Source organism: Amphiura filiformis, chromosome 8, assembly GCF_039555335.1.
Source record: "Amphiura filiformis chromosome 8, Afil_fr2py, whole genome shotgun sequence".
NCBI classification, from domain to species: domain Eukaryota; kingdom Metazoa; phylum Echinodermata; class Ophiuroidea; order Amphilepidida; family Amphiuridae; genus Amphiura; species Amphiura filiformis.
Window position 1 is genome coordinate 64,512,605 of NC_092635.1, and position 26,837 is coordinate 64,539,441.

Sequence of the window (26,837 nt, forward strand, 5' to 3'; positions counted from 1 at the left end):
ACAGCAACATCACCAAACATCACCAAACATCTTCCAGTCAGTAGCTCTCCCTGCAGTCCGGGCTATGCAGCCTACTGCAGTTCACCAGCTCATCTAGTTGGGCATCTACTTTCTACTCGCACCTGTATAGTTTCTGCACATCGCACAACTGCACATCTTTGAGCATCATCAAGAGTCTCCTTGGACAAGCATTGCGCTTTGTTAGGAGTGTAACAATTGAAGATTGAAGATTGACCGCTAGAATGTACCTCATTTCTTTACATATATAATGAACCACTTGTCTTGAATCACTGAAATTTCAGTGAAGTAATTGGATTTGTTGCCCATATAATATACATAACTTTTGTTACCAGTGTGTAGTTATTTTTTGGGAAAAATGCAAAATTAGTCACAAAATTTATCAGGGGTTGTAGTACCACTTTAACAGTCCAGATTATAACATACAGGGTGTCCCAAAAAAAAAGAGGCCCCTCATTGCGCCCTCTGTTTCTCCTATTTCTGAAAAGTTGATCAAATATATTTTGGTGTGTATAAAAACCTTGAGTCGTTAGCTTTAATAAACCAAAACAATTATATCAATCGGCTCACAACTTTTGAAGATATGCTCTTTTAAAGAAATGTACCCGTTTTCACTCTGTCCACGGAGAAGGTTTGGCTACTTCAAAGATTGAAAAGGAGTACACATACCATGCATGAATATCAAACATTCCTCAATGATAACTTCATAAAATAACTTTATTTATGGAATGGGCTTTACCAGTGGGTTTATGGGCAATAGTTAATAGTGTCATTAATTTGTGTGTAAAATGGATGCCGAATGGGACTTCTTTTGCTTTACTTGCAATAATATTATTTTCTTAGTTATTTATGCCTTTTTGTTTTATTATGTTTCTTAATTTCTTACTTTGTTATTTCTTGCTTTCTTTTTTATTTACAGCATAAGTCATTTCTCTTTTTAGGATTAAAGGTAGCCCTAAAGGCTGTTTGGTTTGTCTTTGGTTCTTCTGAAGTGAGTTTACTGTGCTGCTCTGCCCTCTACCTGGTTGCCTCCTTGGCGAATACAGGTTTCAGCCCTGGTCCTCATTGCATCAATTGCGTTGGGTACCATCCTTGTGCACCGGATACTTGCGAATGCATTCAGTAATACGTTTGCGAAGATCTTGGATTTTGCCACAAAGGAAACAAATCACGTGGTGTGAGGTCTGGTGATCGTGCAGGCCACTCCACAGCATGAGCCATCCCAACCACTCTGTTTGTTATCCGTGGACAGAGTGAAAAACGGGTACTTTTATTCAAAAGAGCATATCTTCAAAAGTTGTGAGCCGATTGATACAATTGTTTTGGTTTATAAAAGCTAACGATTAAAGGTTTCTTTGTACACCAAAATATATTTAATCAACTTTTCAGAAATAGGCGAAAAAGAGGGCGTAATCAGGGGCCTCTTTTTATTGGGACACCCTGTAAAATCCCATACACTAGTTGACAATAATGACCCATTTCCATGGCAACTCACCTCTTTGAATTGTTGATTGATTTCCTTATCAAATGCTTGCAGGACGTCTGCTGGGGAATCCATGTGTTGACTCATTTTGATTGGCGTGACGCAGTCAGCGAGGGCGCCAAACATATACTACAAAAATACAAAATACTATACATAATAATAACAGTACACAATCCTTAAAGGGATTCCCCGGCAATCACAACATTATGCCTTATGTGTAAGAAAAACAAGTAGACCGCCCTAACGGATCTTACGCCATTTGCGGCGGTTGGTATTGTGTGGAGATATCGGGCTTGTGCAATGCAATATTGTGCAGTTTGTATTGGAAGGAGATTGGTGGCTTGAGAGAGTATCTTGAGGAATGGAAGTGTTTTTATTTTTTTTTAATTTCGATTTTGAAGCCATTTTTTTAAACAGCCTAGATAACAGCCTTGAAGAATATCTATTATACATATAATATTCTTCAAGGCTGTTATCTTGGCTTGTTTTCTCAAAATTATACCGTACAATATGCAAATTAGGTACCTAAGCCAGGCGATTTTTAACAGATTTAACACTAAGCACCCCAAAAGAGACCATTTTTGACATAAAAACCTGTTTTAGACTTTTTTGAAAAAATGCTTCCTTCATCCTAAAAAAAGGGGTTTTAAATGTTCAGTTTCCTATACTTTTGTACAAAATTTGGCTCTAAATGGTGACTGTACCCACCAAGTTTCATGCCCATATCAGCACGAATCCTGTGGTTTTATTTAAAACAAACTCATAGTGACCATAAAAACTAATAAAAACATCAGTCTCCCAACACGCGATATTCAAAATTCCCAGGACCGAAATTGTCAAGTGGAATGACGTCCGAGTACCGTATTGGTCCGAGTATAGGCCCACCCGTTTTTTAGGTGACAATTTTTCACAATTGGGGGTAGGATTATACTCGAATTTCAAAAAAAAAAAAAAAAAATTCAAGATATTTTGTATTTTTAATATGAAAATTGATAATTTGTATTCATGTCATACTCTATTAATGATTTCAAAATGCATTGAATTTGAATGCATTTTGATATCATTAATAGAGTATGACATTAATACAAAATATCAATTTTCATATTAAAAATACAAAACATCTTGAAATTGTTTTTTTTTTTTTTTTTTTTTTTAGGTCAACCATGAATGATCCTAGCATCTTTTTTTTTTGAAATTGAGTATAATCCCACCCCCAATTGTGAAAAATTTTCACCTAAAAAACGGGTGGGACTATACTCGGACCAATACGGTAATACAATAAAGGCTGACAACAATTGAGCACAAACAACCAATATTCCAATTGAAATCTATACGCCCTCTATGACCTTAATCTCCCATTTCGATGGATACTTACATGAAGCCTGTGTGCATGGGATACTTACAGGCAGCCTGTGTGCATGGGATACTTACATGAAGCCTGTGTGCATCCACAGCATTTTCAAATCTATCAGCCAAGTAGAGAGGGAATACAACACGATGCCAGTACAAGAAGCTACAGTTGCATGCTGCACGTAATCTGTATGGAATGGAAAAAAAAAAGTGTACGTTTTTATTCATTGATGGTCTACACTTCATGGTCACTAGCAATAATGTGTGATTTGCATAAAGATTCCTATTTAAATGTTTGTTTTCACTGATCACATTATCCCCTTTTAATTTCGAGCCAAGCAAATGAGGTATAACTAAGAAAATTGCGATTTCATTCCAGTGCCTACAATGCGTGTACTACGCTCGCCGATCGTATTATATGTAATACTGCACGGAGCATCGCGCTCGACGCGTGTACACATAAGCTGACATCCACAGGACATGTTAGCAAGCATTTGATCGGTGAACTCTGAATAAAACCGGATCTCCCTGGTTATAATATAAAAAGTTAAATTTTTCTGTTATTATTATTCAGGTTTAGTCTTTTACGTGGTAATTTTAGTACACCACTGGGCATTATAATTATGCAAAAAGTAGATATCCAAGTAAAATTGAGGGCGTCGCTGTGAAGCAAATCACACATTATGGCTTTAATAAGGTAAACTCAACTACATCCGTCTTCCGTAGCTCCTTCATTCTTAGTTTGTCTTTATCTCCCCATCTTTCTCTATGCCTGCATTGCTCTTCGTATTGTTTCATTAGGATCCACAACATGCTCATCTATCAAGGGCAAAGTTCTGTAACCCCAATACATTTGTACATTCACTGAATGACCTTTGAAAATTTGGGTACTAAAACTCATATTTTGCAACTTGAGGTCAAATTTTGCACTATGATTGTTTAATTGAGGTTATTGAACTATGCCATAGGGATGAGGCAATTGTGGCCCAGAGTGTTTGTACATTTTCTCTTTTGCCATGACTTTCCTGCCACCCTCAAAGTCAAATAACAATATCCTCCAATTCATATAATTATAGACCTTTTTCCCTGTATCCCATCATGCAATATTCCGGTGGTATTTACATACCTGGGCTCACTTAAAAAATCTTGATCATCTTGGCAAGTCCGTCCGCTCATACAACAGAGTGCTGCATTTTTTGTCTCCATATGGCATTTTTAATACCCAACTTCATAACCAATTTGTCCTCCTTTCCCCTGATACCCTAATCACTTACTGTTCTCTAAGGTCACTAATAAGAGTAAGTTTGTCCTCCTTTCCCCTGATACCCTAATCCACTTACTGTTCTCTAAGGTAATAAGAGTGAGTTTGTCCTCCTTTCCCTGATACCCTAATCACTTACTGTTTTCTAAGGTCACTAATAAGAGTGAGTTTGTCCTCCTTTCCCCTGATACCCGAATCACTTACTGTTCTCTAAGGTCACTAATAAGAGTGAGTTTGTCCTCCTTTCCCCTGATACCCTAATCACTTACTGTTCTCTAAGGTCACTAATAAGAGTGAGTTTGTCCTCCTTTCCCTGATACCCTAATCACTTACTGTTCTCTAAGGTCACTAATAAGAGTGAGTTTGTCCTCCTTTCCCCTGATACCCTAATCACTTACTGTTCTCTAAGGTCACTAATAAGAGTGAGTTTGTCCTCCTTTCCCCTGATACCCTAATCACTTACTGTTCTCTAAGGTCACTAATAAGAGTGAGTTTGTCCTCCTTTCCCCTGATACCCTAATCACTTACTGTTCTCTAAGGTCACTAATAAGAGTGAGTTTGTCCTCCTTTCCCCCGATACCCTAATCACTTACTGTTCTCTAAGGTCACTAATAAGAGTGAGTTTGTCCTCCTTTTCCCTGATACCCTAATCACTTACTGTTCTCTAAGGTCACTAATAAGAGTGAGTTTGTCCTCCTTTCCCCTGATACCCTAATCACTTACTGTTCTCTAAGTTCACTAATAAGAGTGAGTTTGTCCTCCTTTCCCCCGATACCCTAATCACTTACTGTTCTCTAAGGTCACTAATAAGAGTGAGTTTGTCCTCCTTTCCCCGATACCCTAATCACTTACTGTTCTCTAAGGTCACTAATAAGAGTGAGTTTGTCCTCCTTTCCCCCGATACCCTAATCACTTACTGTTCTCTAAGGTCACTAATAAGAGTGAGTTTGTCCTCCTTTCCCTGATACCCTAATCACTTACTGTTCTCTAAGGTCACTAATAAGAGTGAGTTTGTCCTCCTTTCCCCCGATACCCTAATCACTTACTGTTCTCTAAGGTCACTAATAAGAGTGAGTTTGTCCTCCTTTCCCCTGATACCCTAATCACTTACTGTTCTCTAAGGTCACTAATAAGAGTGAGTTTGTCCTCCTTTCCCCTGATACCCTAATCACTTACTGTTCTCTAAGGTCACTAATAAGAGTGAGTTTGTCCTCCTTTCCCCTGATACCCTAATCACTTACTGTTCTCTAAGGTCACTAATAAGAGTGAGTTTGTCCTCCTTTCCCCTGATACCCTAATCACTTACTGTTCTCTAAGGTCACTAATAAGAGTGAGTTTGTCCTCCTTTCCCCCGATACCCTAATCACTTACTGTTCTCTAAGGTCACTAATAAGAGTGAGTTTGTCCTCCTTTCCCCCGATACCCTAATCACTTACTGTTCTCTAAGGTCACTAATAAGAGTGAGTTTGTCCTCCTTTCCCCCGATACCCTAATCACTTACTGTTCTCTAAGGTCACTAATAAGAGTGAGTTTGTCCTCCTTTCCCCTGATACCCTAATCACTTACTGTTCTCTAAGGTCACTAATAAGAGTGAGTTTGTCCTCCTTTCCCCTGATACCCTAATCACTTACTGTTCTCTAAGGTCACTAATAAGAGTGAGTTTGTCCTCCTTTCCCCTGATACCCTAATCACTTACTGTTCTCTAAGGTCACTAATAAGAGTGAGTTTGTCCTCCTTTCCCCCGATACCCTAATCACTTACTGTTCTCTAAGGTCACTAATAAGAGTGAGTTTGTCCTCCTTTCCCTGATACCCTAATCACTTACTGTTCTCTAAGGTCACTAATAAGAGCGAGTTTGTCCTCCTTTCCCCTGATACCCTAATCACTTACTGTTCTTTAAGGTCACTAATAAGAGTGAGTTTGTCCTCCTTTTCCCCTGATACCCTAATCACTTACTGTTCTCTAAGGTCACTAATAAGAGTGAGTTTGTCCTCCTTTCCACCGATACCCTAATCACTTACTGTTCTCTAAGGTCACTAATAAGAGTGAGTTTGTCCTCCTTTCCCCTGATACCCTAATCACTTACTGTTCTCTAAGGTCACTAATAAGAGTGAGTTTGTCCTCCTTTCCCCTGATACCCTAATCACTTATTGTTCTCTAAGGTCACTAATAAGAGTGAGTTTGTCCTCCTTTCCCCTGATACCCTAATCACTTACTGTTCTCTAAGGTCACTAATAAGAGTGAGTTTGTCCTCCTTTCCCCCGATACCCTAATCACTTACTGTTCTCTAAGGTCACTAATAAGAGTGAGTTTGTCCTCCTTTCCCCCGATACCCTAATCACTTACTGTTCTCTAAGGTCACTAATAAGAGTGAGTTTGTCCTCCTTTCCCCCCGATACTGTTCTCTAAGGTCACTAATAAGAGTGAGTTTGTCCTCCTTTCCCCTGATACCCTAATCACTTACTGTTCTCTAAGGTCACTAATAAGAGTGAGTTTGTCCTCCTTTCCCCTGATACCCTAATCCACTTACTGTTCTCTAAGGTAACTAATAAGAGTGAGTTTGTCCTCCTTTCCCCTGATACCCTAATCACTTACTGTTCTCTAAGGTCACTAATAAGAGTGAGTTTGTCCTCCTTTCCCCTGATACCCTAATCACTTACTGTTCTCTAAGGTCACTAATAAGAGTGAGTTTGTCCTCCTTTCCCCTGATACCCTAATCACTTACTGTTCTCTAAGGTCACTAATAAGAGTGAGTTTGTCCTCCTTTCCCCTGATACCCTAATCACTTACTGTTCTCTAAGGTCACTAATAAGAGTGAGTTTGTCCTCCTTTCCCCTGATACCCTAATCACTTACTGTTCTCTAAGGTCACTAATAAGAGTGAGTTTGTCCTCCTTTCCCCTGATACCCTAATCACTTACTGTTCTCTAAAGTCACTAATAAGAGTGAGTTTGTCCTCCTTTCCCTGATACCCTAATCACTTACTGTTTTCTAAGGTCACTAATAAGAGTGAGTTTGTCCTCCTTTCCCCTGATACCCTAATCACTTACTGTTCTCTAAGGTCACTAATAAGAGTGAGTTTGTCCTCCTTTCCCCTGATACCCTAATCACTTACTGTTCTCTAAGGTCACTAATAAGAGTGAGTTTGTCCTCCTTTCCCCTGATACCCTAATCACTTACTGTTCTCTAAGGTCACTAATAAGAGTGAGTTTGTCCTCCTTTCCCCTGATACCCTAATCACTTACTGTTCTCTAAGGTCACTAATAAGAGTGAGTTTGTCCTCCTTTCCCCTGATACCCTAATCCCTTACTGTACTCTAAGGTCACTAATAAGAGTGAGTTTGTCCTCCTTCCCCCGATACCCTAATCACTTACTGTTCTCTAAGGTCACTAATAAGAGTGAGTTTGTCCTCCTTTCCCCTGATACCCTAATCACTTACTGTTCTCTAAGGTCACTAATAAGAGTGAGTTTGTCCTCCTTTCCCCTGATACCCGAATCACTTACTGTTCTCTAAAGTCACTAATAAGAGTGAGTTTGTCCTCCTTTCCCTGATACCCTAATCACTTACTGTTTTCTAAGGTCACTAATAAGAGTGAGTTTGTCCTCCTTTCCCCTGATACCCTAATCACTTACTGTTCTCTAAGGTCACTAATAAGAGTGAGTTTGTCCTCCTTTCCCCTGATACCCTAATCACTTACTGTTCTCTAAGGTCACTAATAAGAGTGAGTTTGTCCTCCTTTCCCCCGATACCCTAATCACTTACTGTTCTCTAAGGTCACTAATAAGAGTGAGTTTGTCCTCCTTTCCCCCGATACCCTAATCACTTACTGTTCTCTAAGGTCACTAATAAGAGTGAGTTTGTCCTCCTTTCCCCCGATACCCTAATCACTTACTGTTCTCTAAGGTCACTAATAAGAGTGAGTTTGTCCTCCTTTCCCCTGATACCCTAATCACTTACTGTTCTCTAAGGTCACTAATAAGAGTGAGTTTGTCCTCCTTTCCCCTGATACCCTAATCACTTACTGTTCTCTAAGGTCACTAATAAGAGTGAGTTTGTCCTCCTTTCCCCTGATACCCTAATCACTTACTGTTCTCTAAGGTCACTAATAAGAGTGAGTTTGTCCTCCTTTCCCCCGATACCCTAATCACTTACTGTTCTCTAAGGTCACTAATAAGAGTGAGTTTGTCCTCCTTTCCCCTGATACCCTAATCACTTACTGTTCTCTAAGGTCACTAATAAGAGCGAGTTTGTCCTCCTTTCCCCTGATACCCTAATCACTTACTGTTCTTTAAGGTCACTAATAAGAGTGAGTTTGTCCTCCTTTTCCCCTGATACCCTAATCACTTACTGTTCTCTAAGGTCACTAATAAGAGTGAGTTTGTCCTCCTTTCCACCGATACCCTAATCACTTACTGTTCTCTAAGGTCACTAATAAGAGTGAGTTTGTCCTCCTTTCCCTGATACCCTAATCACTTACTGTTCTCTAAGGTAACTAATAAGAGTGAGTTTGTCCTCCTTTCCCTGATACCCTAATCACTTATTGTTCTCTAAGGTCACTAATAAGAGTGAGTTTGTCCTCCTTTCCCCTGATACCCTAATCACTTACTGTTCTCTAAGGTCACTAATAAGAGTGAGTTTGTCCTCCTTTCCCTGATACCCTAATCACTTACTGTTCTCTAAGGTCACTAATAAGAGTGAGTTTGTCCTCCTTTCCCCTGATACCCTAATCACTTACTGTTCTCTAAGGTCACTAATAAGAGTGAGTTTGTCCTCCTTTCCCCTGATACCCTAATCACTTACTGTTCTCTAAGGTCACTAATAAGAGTGAGTTTGTCCTCCTTTCCCCTGATACCCTAATCACTTACTGTTCTCTAAGGTCACTAATAAGAGTGAGTTTGTCCTCCTTTCCCTGATACCCTAATCACTTACTGTTTTCTAAGGTCACTAATAAGAGTGAGTTTGTCCTCCTTTCCCTGATACCCTAATCACTTACTGTTCTCTAAGGTCACTAATAAGAGTGAGTTTGTCCTCCTTTCCCTGATACCCTAATCACTTACTGTTCTCTAAGGTCACTAATAAGAGTGAGTTTGTCCTCCTTTCCCCTGATACCCTAATCACTTACTGTTCTCTAAGGTCACTAATAAGAGTGAGTTTGTCCTCCTTTCCCCTGATACCCTAATCACTTACTGTTCTCTAAGGTCACTAATAAGAGTGAGTTTGTCCTCCTTTCCCCTGATACCCTAATCCCTTACTGTACTCTAAGGTCACTAATAAGAGTGAGTTTGTCCTCCTTTCCCTGATACCCTAATCACTTACTGTTCTCTAAGGTCACTAATAAGAGTGAGTTTGTCCTCCTTTCCCTGATACCCTAATCACTTACTGTTCTCTAAGGTCACTAATAAGAGTGAGTTTGTCCTCCTTTCCCCTGATACCCGAATCACTTACTGTTCTCTAAAGTCACTAATAAGAGTGAGTTTGTCCTCCTTTCCCTGATACCCTAATCACTTACTGTTTTCTAAGGTCACTAATAAGAGTGAGTTTGTCCTCCTTTCCCCTGATACCCTAATCACTTACTGTTCTCTAAGGTCACTAATAAGAGTGAGTTTGTCCTCCTTTCCCCCGATACCCTAATCACTTACTGTTCTCTAAGGTCACTAATAAGAGTGAGTTTGTCCTCCTTTCCCCCGATACCCTAATCACTTACTGTTCTCTAAGGTCACTAATAAGAGTGAGTTTGTCCTCCTTTCCCCCGATACCCTAATCACTTACTGTTCTCTAAGGTCACTAATAAGAGTGAGTTTGTCCTCCTTTCCCCTGATACCCTAATCACTTACTGTTCTCTAAGGTCACTAATAAGAGTGAGTTTGTCCTCCTTTCCCCTGATACCCTAATCACTTACTGTTCTCTAAGGTCACTAATAAGAGTGAGTTTGTCCTCCTTTCCCCTGATACCCTAATCACTTACTGTTCTCTAAGGTCACTAATAAGAGTGAGTTTGTCCTCCTTTCCCCCGATACCCTAATCACTTACTGTTCTCTAAGGTCACTAATAAGAGTGAGTTTGTCCTCCTTTCCCCTGATACCCTAATCACTTACTGTTCTCTAAGGTCACTAATAAGAGCGAGTTTGTCCTCCTTTCCCCTGATACCCTAATCACTTACTGTTCTTTAAGGTCACTAATAAGAGTGAGTTTGTCCTCCTTTTCCCTGATACCCTAATCACTTACTGTTCTCTAAGGTCACTAATAAGAGTGAGTTTGTCCTCCTTTCCACCGATACCCTAATCACTTACTGTTCTCTAAGGTCACTAATAAGAGTGAGTTTGTCCTCCTTTCCGCTGATACCCTAATCACTTACTGTTCTCTAAGGTAACTAATAAGAGTGAGTTTGTCCTCCTTTCCCCTGATACCCTAATCACTTATTGTTCTCTAAGGTCACTAATAAGAGTGAGTTTGTCCTCCTTTCCCCCGATACCCTAATCACTTACTGTTCTCTAAGGTCACTAATAAGAGTGAGTTTGTCCTCCTTTCCCCCGATACCCTAATCACTTACTGTTCTCTAAGGTCACTAATAAGAGTGAGTTTGTCCTCCTTTCCCCCGATACCCTAATCACTTACTGTTCTCTAAGGTCACTAATAAGAGTGAGTTTGTCCTCCTTTCCCCGATACCCGAATCACTTACTGTTCTCTAAGGTCACTAATAAGAGTGAGTTTGTCCTCCTTTCCCCTGATACCCTAATCACTTACTGTTCTCTAAGGTCACTAATAAGAGTGAGTTTGTCCTCCTTTCCCCTGATACCCTAATCCACTTACTGTTCTCTAAGGTAACTAATAAGAGTGAGTTTGTCCTCCTTTCCCTGATACCCTAATCACTTACTGTTCTCTAAGGTCACTAATAAGAGTGAGTTTGTCCTCCTTTCCCCTGATACCCTAATCACTTACTGTTCTCTAAGGTCACTAATAAGAGTGAGTTTGTCCTCCTTTCCCCTGATACCCTAATCACTTACTGTTCTCTAAGGTCACTAATAAGAGTGAGTTTGTCCTCCTTTCCCCTGATACCCTAATCACTTACTGTTCTCTAAGGTCACTAATAAGAGTGAGTTTGTCCTCCTTTCCCCTGATACCCTAATCACTTACTGTTCTCTAAGGTCACTAATAAGAGTGAGTTTGTCCTCCTTTCCCCTGATACCCTAATCACTTACTGTTCTCTAAAGTCACTAATAAGAGTGAGTTTGTCCTCCTTTCCCTGATACCCTAATCACTTACTGTTTTCTAAGGTCACTAATAAGAGTGAGTTTGTCCTCCTTTCCCCTGATACCCTAATCACTTACTGTTCTCTAAGGTCACTAATAAGAGTGAGTTTGTCCTCCTTTCCCCTGATACCCTAATCACTTACTGTTCTCTAAGGTCACTAATAAGAGTGAGTTTGTCCTCCTTTCCCCTGATACCCTAATCACTTACTGTTCTCTAAGGTCACTAATAAGAGTGAGTTTGTCCTCCTTTCCCCTGATACCCTAATCACTTACTGTTCTCTAAGGTCACTAATAAGAGTGAGTTTGTCCTCCTTTCCCCTGATACCCTAATCCCTTACTGTACTCTAAGGTCACTAATAAGAGTGAGTTTGTCCTCCTTTCCCCTGATACCCTAATCACTTACTGTTCTCTAAGGTCACTAATAAGAGTGAGTTTGTCCTCCTTTCCCCTGATACCCTAATCACTTACTGTTCTCTAAGGTCACTAATAAGAGTGAGTTTGTCCTCCTTTCCCCTGATACCCGAATCACTTACTGTTCTCTAAAGTCACTAATAAGAGTGAGTTTGTCCTCCTTTCCTGATACCCTAATCACTTACTGTTTTCTAAGGTCACTAATAAGAGTGAGTTTGTCCTCCTTTCCCCGATACACTAATCACTTACTGTTCTCTAAGGTCACTAATAAGAGTGAGTTTGTCCTCCTTTCCCCTGATACCCTAATCACTTACTGTTCTCTAAGGTCACTAATAAGAGTGAGTTTGTCCTCCTTTCCCCTGATACCCTAATCACTTACTGTTCTCTAAGGTCACTAATAAGAGTGAGTTTGTCCTCCTTTCCCCTGATACCCTAATCACTTACTGTTCTCTAAGGTCACTAATAAGAGTGAGTTTGTCCTCCTTTCCCCTGATACCCTAATCCCTTACTGTTCTCTAAGGTCACTAATAAGAGTGAGTTTGTCCTCCTTTCCCCTGATACCCTAATCACTTACTGTTCTCTAAGGTCACTAATAAGAGTGAGTTTGTCCTCCTTTCCCCTGATACCCTAATCACTTACTGTTCTCTAAGGTCACTAATAAGAGTCAGTTTGTTCATCACTGCTTTGAAGGAGAGTAACTCATCATCCTTGAAAGCTTTCTGTATGAGAAAAACACAATTAGGACGGAAATTAAGATTATGAGCCAGTCAAATGGTGCGGATGCACAAATGAAGCCAAAGATGTTTCTATCAAAGCCAAAGATGTTTCTTTATCGGTCCCCATCAATGTATACATACACACCCACACAAGTGTAATCGCCTCCAAATGTGGACGATGTTTAGGGCTTTTGCAAACGCAGCGGTCTGAATCCGTACTCTATCGACATACTGAGGACGTTTTCCGCCATAATTTTACCTAGCAACTGTGGACGTTATTATCTTAGGTACGATAGATGACGTATTTTGCAAATACATTACACATGCAATTGCGATCATTTGCAGACTTCTTTGAACCAAGGATGGCCCTCCATTGCAGAGAGGTCCAGCATTTAAATGCAACAAACGAATGTGTGTGTCCTTGTTTGCTGGCAAACACCTACGGCTACGCGCCCATACATTCATACATACATACACCCATACATACATAATATGCTTTTGTATAGCACCATTTCATCAAGATCACAGATATCAGAATCAGCTCGCTTCTTCCTAGACTCAGTATCGAATTGCGCACATATAAGTTAATTGAGATTAAGGGCCATTTGTCAATAAGCTTGAGGCATAATCGCAAAAAAGCATTGACGTCGCTTCTGAACTTGAAGTGAACTAATGTGTATATTGACCTGATGTGACAGGAGATGAGCTATTTATTGATGAATTGACTGAATTCCACATAATGCAGTTGCGTAGCCCAGACTTCGAGTTTTGAGGAGTGCGAGTGCGATCACACTCCTCCGTACTCCTTAAATGATCATAAGGATGATCTTTAAGCTTACATCACATTTAGGCATAATCATACTCCTCATTCACAAAATTGCACTCACAGGAGTGCTATTTATCACACTCCTCAATTTTTTTAAAACTCAAAGCCTGGTAGCCAGTGGGAGCAGAGAAAACTGAAAAAGAAAATTAGGAAGGCAAAGGAAAAGAACAGGGCAAGAAGCCTGTTTACCTCGAGCAATGGGCCAAAATAGTATAAAATACCAAACTTTTGCACACTACACATGAACATTGTCCCAATAAAGTCCTTTTTTGGAAGCTCAAAGACTTTTACATGTACAGTCTATCTACAAAAAACCTGGTATAAGTATATATCCCACCAATAATACCAGGTCAAAACAAAATGATGCAATCGGGGATTTTTCAGCTTTTCCCCCAGACCAAGAAATCTGGCTACTGATGCCCTGACATAATGGCAGGCAAGTACCTTGGGTGGGATTACTATTGTGATACTATCGCACTTACCATTTGGGTGCCAACAGAGAGAGCCAAGCTTGCCACTAGTCGTCTTTCTTTTGTGGCTGTATTAAAATAATAATAATTAAAAAAAACTTCTTCAATGTATGCTGATCAAGTCACAGCTTGAAATGTCATTGTTATGGTGTACTTAATCTTAATGAAGCAAATCATCTTGTTGGTCGCAACACATAGTGGCGTAATTATTACATGTTTCTCATTTGCAATTTTGATTTTCTGAGTAATAAACCCATAATCAATCAAATTTCCAACGGCATTCTTCATAAACTTGTGGAATACATAAAAAGAGATGTAATCCACAAGTTAATGAAGAAATTTGCATGTAATAATGACTTAGGCAGTTTTGTTATGGGGGTGACGATATGATAGCCTAATGTTGGTACAAGGTAATAGTTATAGTAACTCAATTGTCAAAAATGCCTCCTTTGGACCCCATGGACCAGATCATGTCACAAATAGAGTCACATATATATTTAGGTAACATTTCATAATTCATACTCCCTACGTGGGAGATTAAGGTGAATATACTTCAACTCGAATAGCCCAATATTTTCCCTTCAATGGGCAACACGGCAGAGTCTGGACTCTTTGTTCAGATTTACTACCTATAAAAGCCTTAGCAATAGAAAATGTAATGCAATACTGTGTTAGTTACAAAAGGTAGTATTGCAAATATGACTTTGCTGCACCTTATTATAAACATAATGTTATATCGTCCTTCATAATCTTAGAAATATCCAAATTGGGACTTACATGGACCATTGAGGGCATTTTCAACCAGTACCAATGCTGATAACGCATCCTGAAATGAAGGGAAAAAGTTGTAATTACATAATGAACACTTTGCACAAAGTTGTACAATACTATTATCTTTATCCTTCACAATTAGTTAAAAATAAGGTTCGATTTGAATCGCCTCTTAAATCCTGCAAATTATGGCATTCAGTAGTAGCATTGTTCAAGAAAAAAATAAGTTAGGGTTATAATCTTAAAGAGGAAGCCCCAGAGCAGTTCTTCTGGGGTGAACCAAACCTGCATGGTTATCAAATTAATCAGTGACAAGGTTATCTCCGAATTTGACAGATGCTAATAGATGTTTTAATTTATTGCACCAATTAGCACATGTCAAATTTTTGAGATAACCTTGTCACTGATTAATTTGATATAGTCAGGTTTGGTTCACCCAGAAGAACTGCTCTGGCAATGCTTCCTCTTTAAATGACTGAAGCCATCACAAACTTGTTTAATTGTCGCTTGTACTGCATGCCTGTATGCGTATTACACACCCAGATGTATACAACACGCTAAGACCATCAAATCTCAACAAGCATGTTCTGTGATGACGTGTGCGCTGTCAAATATCAATATCTAATATCGTCTTATAGTATATACCCGAAAACCAATCAAATAAGAATAATAAGAAATAGAAGACTTACTAGTCGTTTCTCACTGTACTTCTTGTCAGATATGATTCTTTTCTGTGGATAAGAAATTAAGAATAATGGAAAAATTTGACATAAAATTCAACACCATGAATTTTTTAATTTAGGCTTGACATTTTCCAGTACTACTAAAAATTAAGACAAGTCAAACAAGTTGAACCATGAACCTTGCCCAGAATAATGGCTAGGCCTACTTTATGACCCCTCCCCCTACCACCAATACACCTTACCCACTAAACAGGCTAAAATAGTATTGAAATCAGTCTTTTTGAATAAAATAAACACACTATCTGTGGACATCTTGTGACTACCTACATTTTGGTCATCAAAATTTTATGACCCTCCTGTTTTTCTTTCCAAAATTTTATGACCCCGTGATATTCAGAACACCCCCGCCCCAAGACAATGATAGCCCCTAATAAGCCTGAATACATGAAGTTCATTTCAATATCTTTTGTAACTTTACAAACAAACTTGGCATGAAAGGATTTTTCTGTACAAGTAAACAGTGCATAAGCATTTAAAAAAGTAGACCCATGTTAAGAGCGATATAGTTGACCTGTCTGGTCTACATTGTGCGTATTAAAGAAAGTTGATCAAGTATAGGACTTGAATTTATAATTTGGGATGCTTCTGGCGAGATGTCAGAAGACAATTCTTGAAATAAAATATATTGTTTTAAGGCCCACCGATTACGAGCTGATCAAACTATACCTTACTTCATACTTTAAAGTGGAGAAACTTTAGGGGGCACGTAGATTGCAACTAGAATAGTCCATTGCAAGGTTTTGTTAACCCCATGAAAACTACCTGCCGATTGGCCAAAAAGAAGCTTTCATTATCAATTGGCCCAATCAGCAACATTATTGGAATAATTTCACCACACGAAAAAAATTGGGGTGAATTATTTGCAAAGCTCCATTCAGATTGGTAATTAAAATGAAAGTATCAGGTAATTGACCAATCAGAGGCAATGTTAGATCGGCAGGTAGTGCTCAGGGGGTTAAAACCTTTCTTTTCTTACCTTTGCTGTGTTGACTGATGCTAAGGCCATGAATTGCAGATGCTGGATGATGTGAGTGATGGACTCTGCTATCAGCATGGTCCGACGATGGAATGTATGCTCTATAGACTGTTACACACAATATCATATAGAAACATGATTATCTTCAATTCAAACCATCAATCTACTGTTATTAGATCGTCTCTCCTTTATCTTGCTTTAAGCAAGAAATATTCGCAAGATTGTCCCCAAAAGGTGAATCAATTACCTCCTGAATGGGCTATTTAGAGTTAATTTGTCAAGACCAAGTGAAAAACGTTTTTCTGCTGACAGTTTCGCCAGAAACCTTCTGGCTTTCTCAAAGCATTGATGATGTTATTGATCCATCTCCTTGGAGCGGGAACCTTGACCGGATGTTTTGATTTTCCCGGAAGTAGTATTCCTGTCTCCAGCGGTGGTCTTGAGCAGAGGATCAAAGATGTGATTCAGAAAGAACGTGCCCTCGTCTCTGTTCATGGTCCTGTCCCCTCTCTTGCGAATCAAGATCGCTTCCTTCACCCATCTTGCTCTGCAATTTTCTTCTCTGTCGATGATTGATGAACTGTCCCAGTCTATGATATGGTTTTTTCTTAACACATGATCAGTAATTGCAGATTTAACATCATCAATGCTTTGACAAAGCCAGAAGGTTTCTGACGAAACTGTCAGCAGAAAAACGTAAGTTTTTCACTTGGCCTTGACAAATTAACTCTAAATAGCTGATTAATTAACAGACCCGATGAACCTCTTCAGTTACCTCCTGAATGGTTCTTCTAGAGATCGGAAGGTTGTGGGTTCGATTCCCATGCCGGCACATTCCCTTGCTTTTTTTCAAGTTGGGTTGTGTGCCGGTCCGGTCGGGAATTGTGTTTATTCGTTGTCATGTTTAATTGTAACACTTTGGGTTGGTAAACTGTTCATTCGTTCTTCTATTAACAATTTGAAACCCAAATTGCAAGGTCATTTTTGAGACTACTCATTCACCATTCACCATTGTCAAGTTTTAAAATTGTTTTTCTATTTTAACTAGTTGTTGTATTATTGATCGCTGTAATAACTATAATGATTATTTCCAATATCATCCCATGTCAAAATAAATTCACTTATTTTATACAGCACCAATTCTAGCTATTCAATAGCAATAAACGCCAGCGGATTTGCGATGTATCATGGAGAAAAATTAATTGATGTATCATCAAATTACATTATTAAGTCCATTCGATAATCTGAATATTACCATGCTATTACATAGGAACGTGGCAATATTTCACGTGTTGTCAATGTAATAGCATGGTATTATTCGCCGATCGATAGGATTGATGTGCACATTTTCCCATGATACATCATTAAGTATATTTCCACATGATGACAATCTAAAAAAAAACTGTTCTGGCGCGTATTACTTTTTATTGCTAATAGCGAGAATTATTTTCGATTAAAAGATATTATCCTGTTTTGCCAAATGAAACACCTCAATCCTAATACGTCAGTTGGATCTAAGTGGCAATAAACAATTTGAAATTTAGCAACTTTTGGGGGGAAAAGGGCAAAAACCTCAACACATTCCACTTGAAATGGGCTATTCCATTTAAAATCCACACTATATAAGTATACGTTTTGAATAGAATAGAGAATTGGGTGACTTCTATTTGAAATATTCACTCCAGCTGTGGAAGATATAGGTAAAGCCATAATAAGAGGGATTATGGGTTTCAAACTGACTAACAGTGACCAATTACATTTGAAAAACATACTCCCCTTGTGGAAGATATTTTCAAAATCTTCCACATGGGTAGTGTGGATTTTAAATGGAATGGCCCATTTCATACACCCAATGAGAAAGATTCAATCGGAAATCTTCCACAGAGGGAGGGTGTGTTTCAAATAGAGCTGCTAATGTGCTCATTCCATTTGAAATTCATACTCCCCTTTGTGGAAGATATTTCCAAAATCATGGACTTTACATGGATTAGTTGTTTTACCTTTAACATTTCTATTAGTCTACAGAGAGCTAGCACAGCTGTTTTGGTCATAGGCTTGTTCATATGAGCATGAAGATTCATGATAGTCCGTATTAAATTGCTGATGTTGTAGGCGAAGATTAGCCCCTACAGAAAAAAACACAACATGTCAATCATGTGAATAGTTATAACCCCATGAGGACTACATGCCAATTGGTCAAAAAGAAGTTTTCATTATCAATTGGACCAATCAGCAACAGTGTTAAAATAATTTCACCACACGAAAAAATTTGGGTCAATTATTTGCAAAGCTCCATTCTGATTGGTGATTAAAGTGGGGATATCATGTAATTGACCAATCAGAGGCAATGTTAGATTGGCAGGTACTGCTCAGGGGGTTAAGCATAAAGGTGAAAATAATTCAAACTTAATTTTCTGTCCATACTATTTTGCAAGTTCCAGTTGAGTATCAGCAAGAATAGTTCATTATTAAACTTTTACCATCAAGGGTTGTGGACAGGGCGTGAAAAGTGTACAATCAACAAACTTGTTGACAAGGACTTGTGGACAACAGCCTTACATAATGATCAAAAAAAGATGTACAGTATTCGTTCCATTAACGCCTAGGGCGCTTAACATAATCAATTTGGGTGGGATGCTTATTTTTTACATTGTTTTTAAAGCCAACAAAAAGGCCCAAAACATTCATCCATCATTATCCGCATATCATATGTTTCAGACCATGATTCAGATTTGCATGGATAATTAATAAACTAATATCACAGTTTGTTTGTTGTAAAGTCACTGGGTGGGCGCTTAGAAGGACATGGATGGTTAATGGATCGAATATGGTACACACCTAATGTGTTTTTTTTTCCTGTTTTTTTCAATGGACTAAAGATAGAACAATTTTCAACAATTTGAATTCAGATTATTTATAGAAACTTCCAAAATGCCCTTTAATTGCATCAAGGTGGTACTACACCCACTGATAAATTTTGTGACTAATGCTGCATTTTCTCAAAAAATATCTACACACTGGTAATAAAAGTTATATATATTATAGGGGCAAGAAATCCAATTACTTCACTGAAATTTCAGTGATTCAAGACAAGTGGTTCATTATAAATGTTAAGAAATGAGGTACATTCTAGCGGTACCTCTTTTCTTACCATAAATAACATCCACTTCTCTTGAGTCACTGAAATTCCAATGTACAAACTGGATTCCTTGCCCCTATAATATATAAAACTTTTGTTACCAGTGTGTTATTATTTTTTGAGAAAAATGCAAAAATAGTCATAAATTTATCAAGGGGTGTAGTACAACCTTAATTGACCCAAGTCCAGTTAACTCACATGTATAAAAAGAGTGCACTTGGCGGTTAAGTCTTCTATAACTGTGTTGGCTTGGGTCAGGCTAGATTCCATTCGTATCATCCACGACGACACCTGCATGTAATACACTTGAACATCCCTGTAAAAAAAACAAAATGGCAACACACATTAATTGAAAGCAAAATTATACTTCTACGCAACTCAAATTTGGTACATCGGTGAAAGCGGGAACCAAGGAACCGGAAAACCAAGGGAGCGGCACAACATCTTTAAGTTTGACGTCATCAACATCTGTGACGTCATCAGAGGTGTCCTAGTACTACATCACTAGTAACAACAATCGTCAGAGCAATAACATCCGCTGAAGATGCCGGTTGACCCGGTGAAAGTTTGAATAGCGTAGAAGTATAATTTTGCTTTCTATTTACGTTTACTGCTACATATGAATATACATCATTAAAATACACATTAATTGATTTAAAAGAAAATCATATATACGTGTAGAGTTAGGATTATTGTAATTGGTTTCAAGAGTCGTATTAAGCTACTACTCCTGTATATCCACACTACATGTGAAAGCTTACTTGGGATACAAGAATAATGTGAACATACTTAGACATGCATAAAATACAGCAAAGTGATTTATAGTGTGTTATGCACAGGCTTTAAAAACACAAGCCTCAGCGCACTTGACATGAATTTACAGATACTATCTAATGCATTTAGAAACACTCAGGGACTTACAGGTAATAAAGAAGCACACATTACAATACCCCATCACAGTCAGATTCAGCCCCCAGTCAGTTCCTTGACCAGATGAATTTTAACACCATGAGAACTATTTGCTTATTGGCCAAAATGAAAATTGTGTCCAATTTTGGACCAATCAAAGAGGGTATTAATAAGATTGTCTACAAATGCAAGTTTGACCATAAATAGTTTAAAGCCTATAGTCATAATTGGCAATTGAAATGAGCATTTCAAGTTATCAACCAATCAGAAATGCTGTTAGATGATCAGTAGTGTCCTGTTAGTTAGTTTATTCTTTCTTTATTGAGGGTAACAACTTCAGTGACCAGCACTGCTTTCCAAGCAGGCCCTCAGTCAATACAAAACATAATATTCATAGTATAATACAGTATAACCTAGTATAATAGTACACAAAAGTGATACAGTATGAGATAAAAATGCAATAACAACAAGGAATTCATAAAATATACTTTAACATGAAATGAGAACATTTGTTTTGAATTGTCTCAAAGACATATTTTCCATATCAGTTCTTATCATTGGTGATAAATTGTTCCAAATATGAGCAGCTCTGACATGAAATGTACGCAAACCAGAATTAGTGTTGTATTTTGGAACAATCAATGTGTTAGAAGAATGATTTCTGGTTACATGAGAATGAGTATGATGAACAAATTCAAACTGAGATGATAAATATGTAGGACTTAGATTTCTTAAACATTTAAATGTAAGAATAAGCATATGATTTTTCCACCTGTCACTTAGTTGGATCCACCCAAGTGAGTTTAACATATCTATTACTGGTGTCCTAATATCAGCAGATAGAATTGTTCTAGCTAAACTATTTTGTAATACCTGAAGCCTTCTTTGGTATTCAAGAGAAAAATTACACCACACTGAACTAGCATAATCAAAATTTGGAGTTACAAGAGCATTTGATAACATAACAAGAGTGTGATGTGGAAGAAAATACCTACAACCTGGGGGTTAAGGGCTGGGGTATGAGCGTTTGGACAGTATTTATTTTGGGACATTAGAGCACATCAGACATATCGAATTGCATTCTGAATACGAAGAAAGTCATTCTGATATCAAATAATTTTGAATTTTTGAAATTCGCAATTTAATACACATTTATGGCAAATCATTAAAATTGATATTTTGATATTTAACAGTACTTGAAGTAAACTTTATAAATCTGATGATTTATACTTAAAGTGTATGTAGGTGGGATGAAAAGCCGACGATCAATTGAAAATATTGACCTTTCATATTGAAGATATGGATTTTTTTCCCAAAACACCAACAAAAATTAGGTCTTTTTGGGAAAAAAATCCATATCTTCAATATGAAAGGTCAACATTTTCAATTGACCGTCGACTTTTCCTCCCTGCTACATACACTTTAAGAATATATCATTAGATTTATATAATTTACTTCGAGGACTGTTATATATCAAAAATTTGACAAATATCAAATTTTTATAATTTGTCATAAAATTTGTATTATATTGTGATTTTCAAAAATGAAAATTATTTGATATCAGAAAGACATGCTTCGTATTCAGAATGCAATTCGATAGGTCTGAGGTGCTCTCATGTCCCACAAAAATACTGTCATTAAACGTTAATAAACGCTCATTTTAGATCCCTTAAGTTAGCTCAATTATTTCATAATAGCAGACTGCACTGACCAATGTCTTACTGATTGAGCCAACATCAAGTACTTTGCTTAAAGCCATATTGTAACATTTGTTGAGGAGAACGCCCTCAATATTTTTTCAAAATTCTGTTTTTTACACGATTGTAATGTACTGTAATAAACTAACATACCCTGCAAAAATCATGAATTTAGCTGCTGTAGTTTTGTTAAACTTCGAGATTTTGAATAAAGCGCAGAAACTGTTGTTTATTACGATGGAAATATTAATCGAGCACACACACAATGTTCATAACCTCAATTTTTCAGCTCAAAATTAAAAGGGGATGTATCTGGCAGTAAAAGCTAACATTTTATGGAAAGGAAATACTAATCAATCATACTCGGCAGTGGGGTTTGACCCCCACCCTTTTTATTTTACCCCCACCCTTTTTACTGAGGCACCCTTTATACTGAAAATTCCTGACCCCCACGCTTTTTACTGAGGCACCCTTTATACTGAAAATTCCTGAACCCACCACTTTTGTATCCATTGATGAAGTCACACATAATTCGAAGTAAATCAAGTATGCGAATTCTGCACCGATTTCACACATGCAAGTCCGATGTTTTTCTCTCCATGAAGTTGATACATTATGTGAACAATGCAAATTTTATGTGAAAAGCTAATACTGTACTGTACAATAAACATTGTAATGCATAACTGTACTTTTTTGGCGTCCAAATGTTGTTCTTGTCATGAACTGATTCGTAACTCGCGTGCGCTGTGTTCAGTGACTTATATCCTACCCGTCTTTGCTCAATCAATTATGCATGATTAATGACGTCACTCATACGTACGATCGATGTAAAGAATTAAGTACCACACATCGTAACACGTCATGGAAAAAATCGGACATTTGCATATCACGGAAGGGCTTCCGGGGAGGATATTGTGCTGGTCTGGACTCACGTAAACAGGCGCTGGGCCTGCATCAAATGGAATTTTATCATGCGCAGGTTTGGCGATTTTTCTTGGAATTATGATTGTTTTAACATTCAATAAAAATATACTGTAAGCTGAAACAAGCCCACGCTTTTTATTTTATTCCCACGCTTTATACCATTCCACGCTTTTTACCCAAAAATTTTAAACCTCCACACTTTTACCAATTTTCAGAATTTCGAACCGGCACGCATTAAAAAGCGTGGACTGCCGAGTATGTCAATTTTTGATGGAAATGTTACAATATGGCTTTAAAGATTAACGATTATCATTTTATTTTGCAAATCTAAGAGGTATATGATTGGACTATTCCAGTTGAAATCCATACACCCCTTTAGAAGGCATGACCGTAATCCCCCAAACAAAAACTAGTCACATACCCCCTATGGAAGATATTACCTTAATCTCCCACACAGGGGGTGTAGTTTTCAAATGGAGTCACCAATTTAAGTAACCCCATTTGAAATGCACACTACCTGCATGTGCGATTTAAGGTAATGTCTTCCACAGGGGGTGTATGCATTTCAACTGGAATAGCCCATGGCTGTTTGTAACATGTTACTCACTTGATAAGATTTTGACTCTTCATCTGAAGGTACATCTGCGATGTATGGACCACTGCTTGCTGTGATTTCTTGTCCAGCAGACGGGAGATGTGAGGTGAGAGACTCTTGAGTAAAAACTGATTGGCTGACCACACTATATTACCTGTGAGGGTGATGGCCGGAATCTGAAGAACATACAAAGGTGAAATGGATTGTTCAAAGATATTGACAAATGGCCTATCGCCTTTTTATTCCCTTCTTAAATAATAAAGTCATGGGCTACGTCATAACCAAATGTACACTCAGCCAGAGAGCCCAGGAAGGTTATGACCAATTGATAACAATGGGTGCTATTTATATTCCAGACAAAATGTCTGTGGCAGGTCTGGATGTGCTGGAAGTACCTCGCCTTTCCTCATAATTTCTTGCCATTCCTTGCCTTTCCTCGCCAAACTTGCCCAGGATCTGAGCAAGACTTACCGTAACAACTCGGGTATAAGCCCACCCCCTAGATGGCAGATTTCACTTCAAAAATGGGGGTGAGCTTATAACCGGGGAAGGGCTAGCAATTTAATATAAAAATAAAAACAATTTCCCTCATTTGTATATGCCCAATGTACCAGTAATTTCTATCATCTATGTCAATTTCTTAAAATTATAAGTGTAGAATGTTAATTATCAACTGATGTTTTTTTTATATTCATTCTGAAATATGAGAGCAAAGCATTGATTTGATTTAAGAACTTGGCCAAAATTTAGTACTGGGCTTTTTCATGAGTACACCCTTGTTCCCAGAATGTTTTGAAAAATAGGGGGTGAGCTTATAGCCGAAGGTGGGCTTATACCCGGGTGGTTACGGTAATTTAGTTATCTCAGCCTTGCCATTTCTCGCCTTTTATAATAGGCTACCTCGCCTTTCCTCGCTCTTTCTCTCCTAGCCTCGCCATTTCACACCAAAAATGGGTACTTTCTAGCCTTTGAGGCTCTGTGGTCTGGTTTTTGTTTTGATAGTTCACCCAAAGAACCTGTTTGTTGTTTGTTATGTTCTCAACCAATTACCTCATAACATAGATTCAAAAGTCCATCTTTTGCTAAAAGTTTTGTTAAATATTTTTTCTCACCAAATTCTCCTTACTTTGCAAGTCTCAATACTACCCTGATCCACATGGTTATCATAGTTCAATTACTAATTATTGATTAAATAAGCCTCGTTTTAATAAGTACTTTCAAGTATTTGAAAGTCCACTTAGTCCCACAGTCAAATAACATGAAATTAAGAATTCCGAAACTTTTTTTTTTTATGGGAACGTCATCTTTAAAGGCCTATAACTCAAAAACATGCCTGGCGACTTCTTCCGGGTTTTGTTGGAGCTGGTCACATATGGTGTCTAAGAACCACAAGAGCACATCTAATGCTTTTGATCTGCGCAATGTGTGGAGGGCAAGTTTTCACTTCTCATTTTAAATGGGCTATTCAAGTTGAAATCCATACACCCCCCTACGAAAGACATGACCGTAATCTCCTACATAGGGAGTGCAAATTTCAAATGGGGTTACCTGAATGGGTGATGTCATTTGAAACTTAACACTCCACGTGTTTAAGATTGTGTCTTCCATATGAGGTGTATGGATTTCAACTGGAATATCCTAACTGAGAAGTTTTTACCATGACAAACTTTTGGCAAAGTAGCTCCTACCTTCTTGTATACGTCCCATAGGGCTCGGAAAACTTTCTTGTCTATGACTCTAAATATCTGGTACTGAAGCACATACATGCCACATATACCAACATAGGTTAGTCTCTGATTAGTCTCATTCACTTCACCTGAATGTAAGAAAGGAAGCAAAACACATTGATAGATTTAACCCCCTGAGCACTATCTGCCAATCTAACATTGCCTCTGATTGGTCAATTACATGATATTTTCACTTTAATTCACCAATCAGAATGGAGCTTTGCAAATAATTCACCCCAATTTTTTTGCATGGTGAAATTATTCTAACAATGTTGCTGATTGGGTCAATTGATAATGAAAACTTCTTTTTGGCCAATCGGCAGGTAGTTTTCAAGGGGTTAATCAACTATGACATCAAATGACAGTCTGCACATAATACGCAAGTCCGATAATGAGTGCATTATGGGTAAAAATATCAGACACGATACATTAAGTCAATAAAAAAAAAATCAAAACACTCAGACCCAACAACTGGTAAAAAAAGTATAAAAAGAGCCAAATGTGTCGCCCTTGAAATACTGAGCAAGTCCCAGACCGTTATATCCCACAATATTTTACCCACTATGCATCGGGCACCCTCTCTCCCCTGTGCACTGTTGAAAAATGCCAATGTCTTCAGCCGTGTCCAAACATTAATTGATGGGGAGAGGGAAAGAAGGGAAAGTCTTTGTTGTTAACCCTGCTTATCCATAAATAATACAATAAACATCATTTCCATGATCATGCAAAACAGTGCATGGAATTTTGATGAAGTGCACCCCAAGTTTTAAGAACTTACAAGAGTACATGCATCTCACCCAAAATTATGACTTGTACTTTTTAAGAGTCGATAAGCCTAATAGCTTACCTATCCTCGGTTCTGTCTGTGCAAATACTGTTCTGATGTTGAAAGCAAATTCTTCATTGAAATAAGAATTCTTGGACACTCCCATGCTGCCTTCATCAAATGCTTGCTCGACGCAATTCTGTTTGGAGCAAAGAGATGGAAACAATCAATTTAATTTAGGCTGTGAGGATGATCTGTATACTCAGGGACTGTCCTTTGGAATTTGCAGGAGAGCATAAAATTGCTCTTCTGGAGCCTTCCAGGAGAGCTGTTTATAGCACTTACAATAGAATGTAAGGAGATATTGGTCAACTAAGGAGAGCTAAAAGTCACTCTCCTATATCAGATTTAAGGAGAGCAGTAGAGAGCGATTGCTTTCATTCTCCTCAAAAGGCAGTCACTGTATACTGTCACCTGTTTTATTGTTTCAAGTCTAGAAATTAAGTATTCCGATCAGGGCCGGATTTACCATTGGGCCAGATGGGCCCGGGCCCAGGGCCCCCAAAATGGCCCTGAGCATATTCCTTTTAGCCCGAAAACACCTTGTTTTTGGCCAAAATAGGGTAAAATTGCACATTTGCGCGCACTTGCTCTTTGTGTAGGCATACCAAAATTCACCTTCATTTAGGGCTATATTTGTCTGAATTAAATCATTTTCGCACGCAAATATCCAAGTAAAACCAATGCTCATCTCCCCGCCGCCACTATCGATCTTATACCCTAAACCAAAACTGGGCACTTGAGTG

At 38.2% G+C, this 26,837-nt stretch overlaps 1 protein-coding gene across 1 annotated transcript in view; it reads right to left on the reverse strand.

The window, feature by feature from the left end:
* Positions 1-26,837, reverse strand: part of LOC140159347 (WASH complex subunit 4-like) — an 86,078-nt gene that overhangs the window by 20,449 nt on the left and 38,792 nt on the right. Inside the window, exons 11-22 of the mRNA XM_072182795.1 lie at positions 26,113-26,230; positions 25,227-25,354; positions 23,551-23,714; positions 19,612-19,729; positions 18,275-18,400; positions 16,275-16,382; positions 15,245-15,286; positions 14,562-14,610; positions 13,797-13,852; positions 12,412-12,491; positions 2,933-3,038; positions 1,514-1,630 (exon numbers count right to left, since the gene is read on the reverse strand). Coding sequence (XP_072038896.1) covers positions 1,514-1,630; positions 2,933-3,038; positions 12,412-12,491; positions 13,797-13,852; positions 14,562-14,610; positions 15,245-15,286; positions 16,275-16,382; positions 18,275-18,400; positions 19,612-19,729; positions 23,551-23,714; positions 25,227-25,354; positions 26,113-26,230 — 1,212 coding nt within the window. The remainder of the gene's footprint in view (positions 1-1,513; positions 1,631-2,932; positions 3,039-12,411; positions 12,492-13,796; positions 13,853-14,561; positions 14,611-15,244; positions 15,287-16,274; positions 16,383-18,274; positions 18,401-19,611; positions 19,730-23,550; positions 23,715-25,226; positions 25,355-26,112; positions 26,231-26,837) is intronic.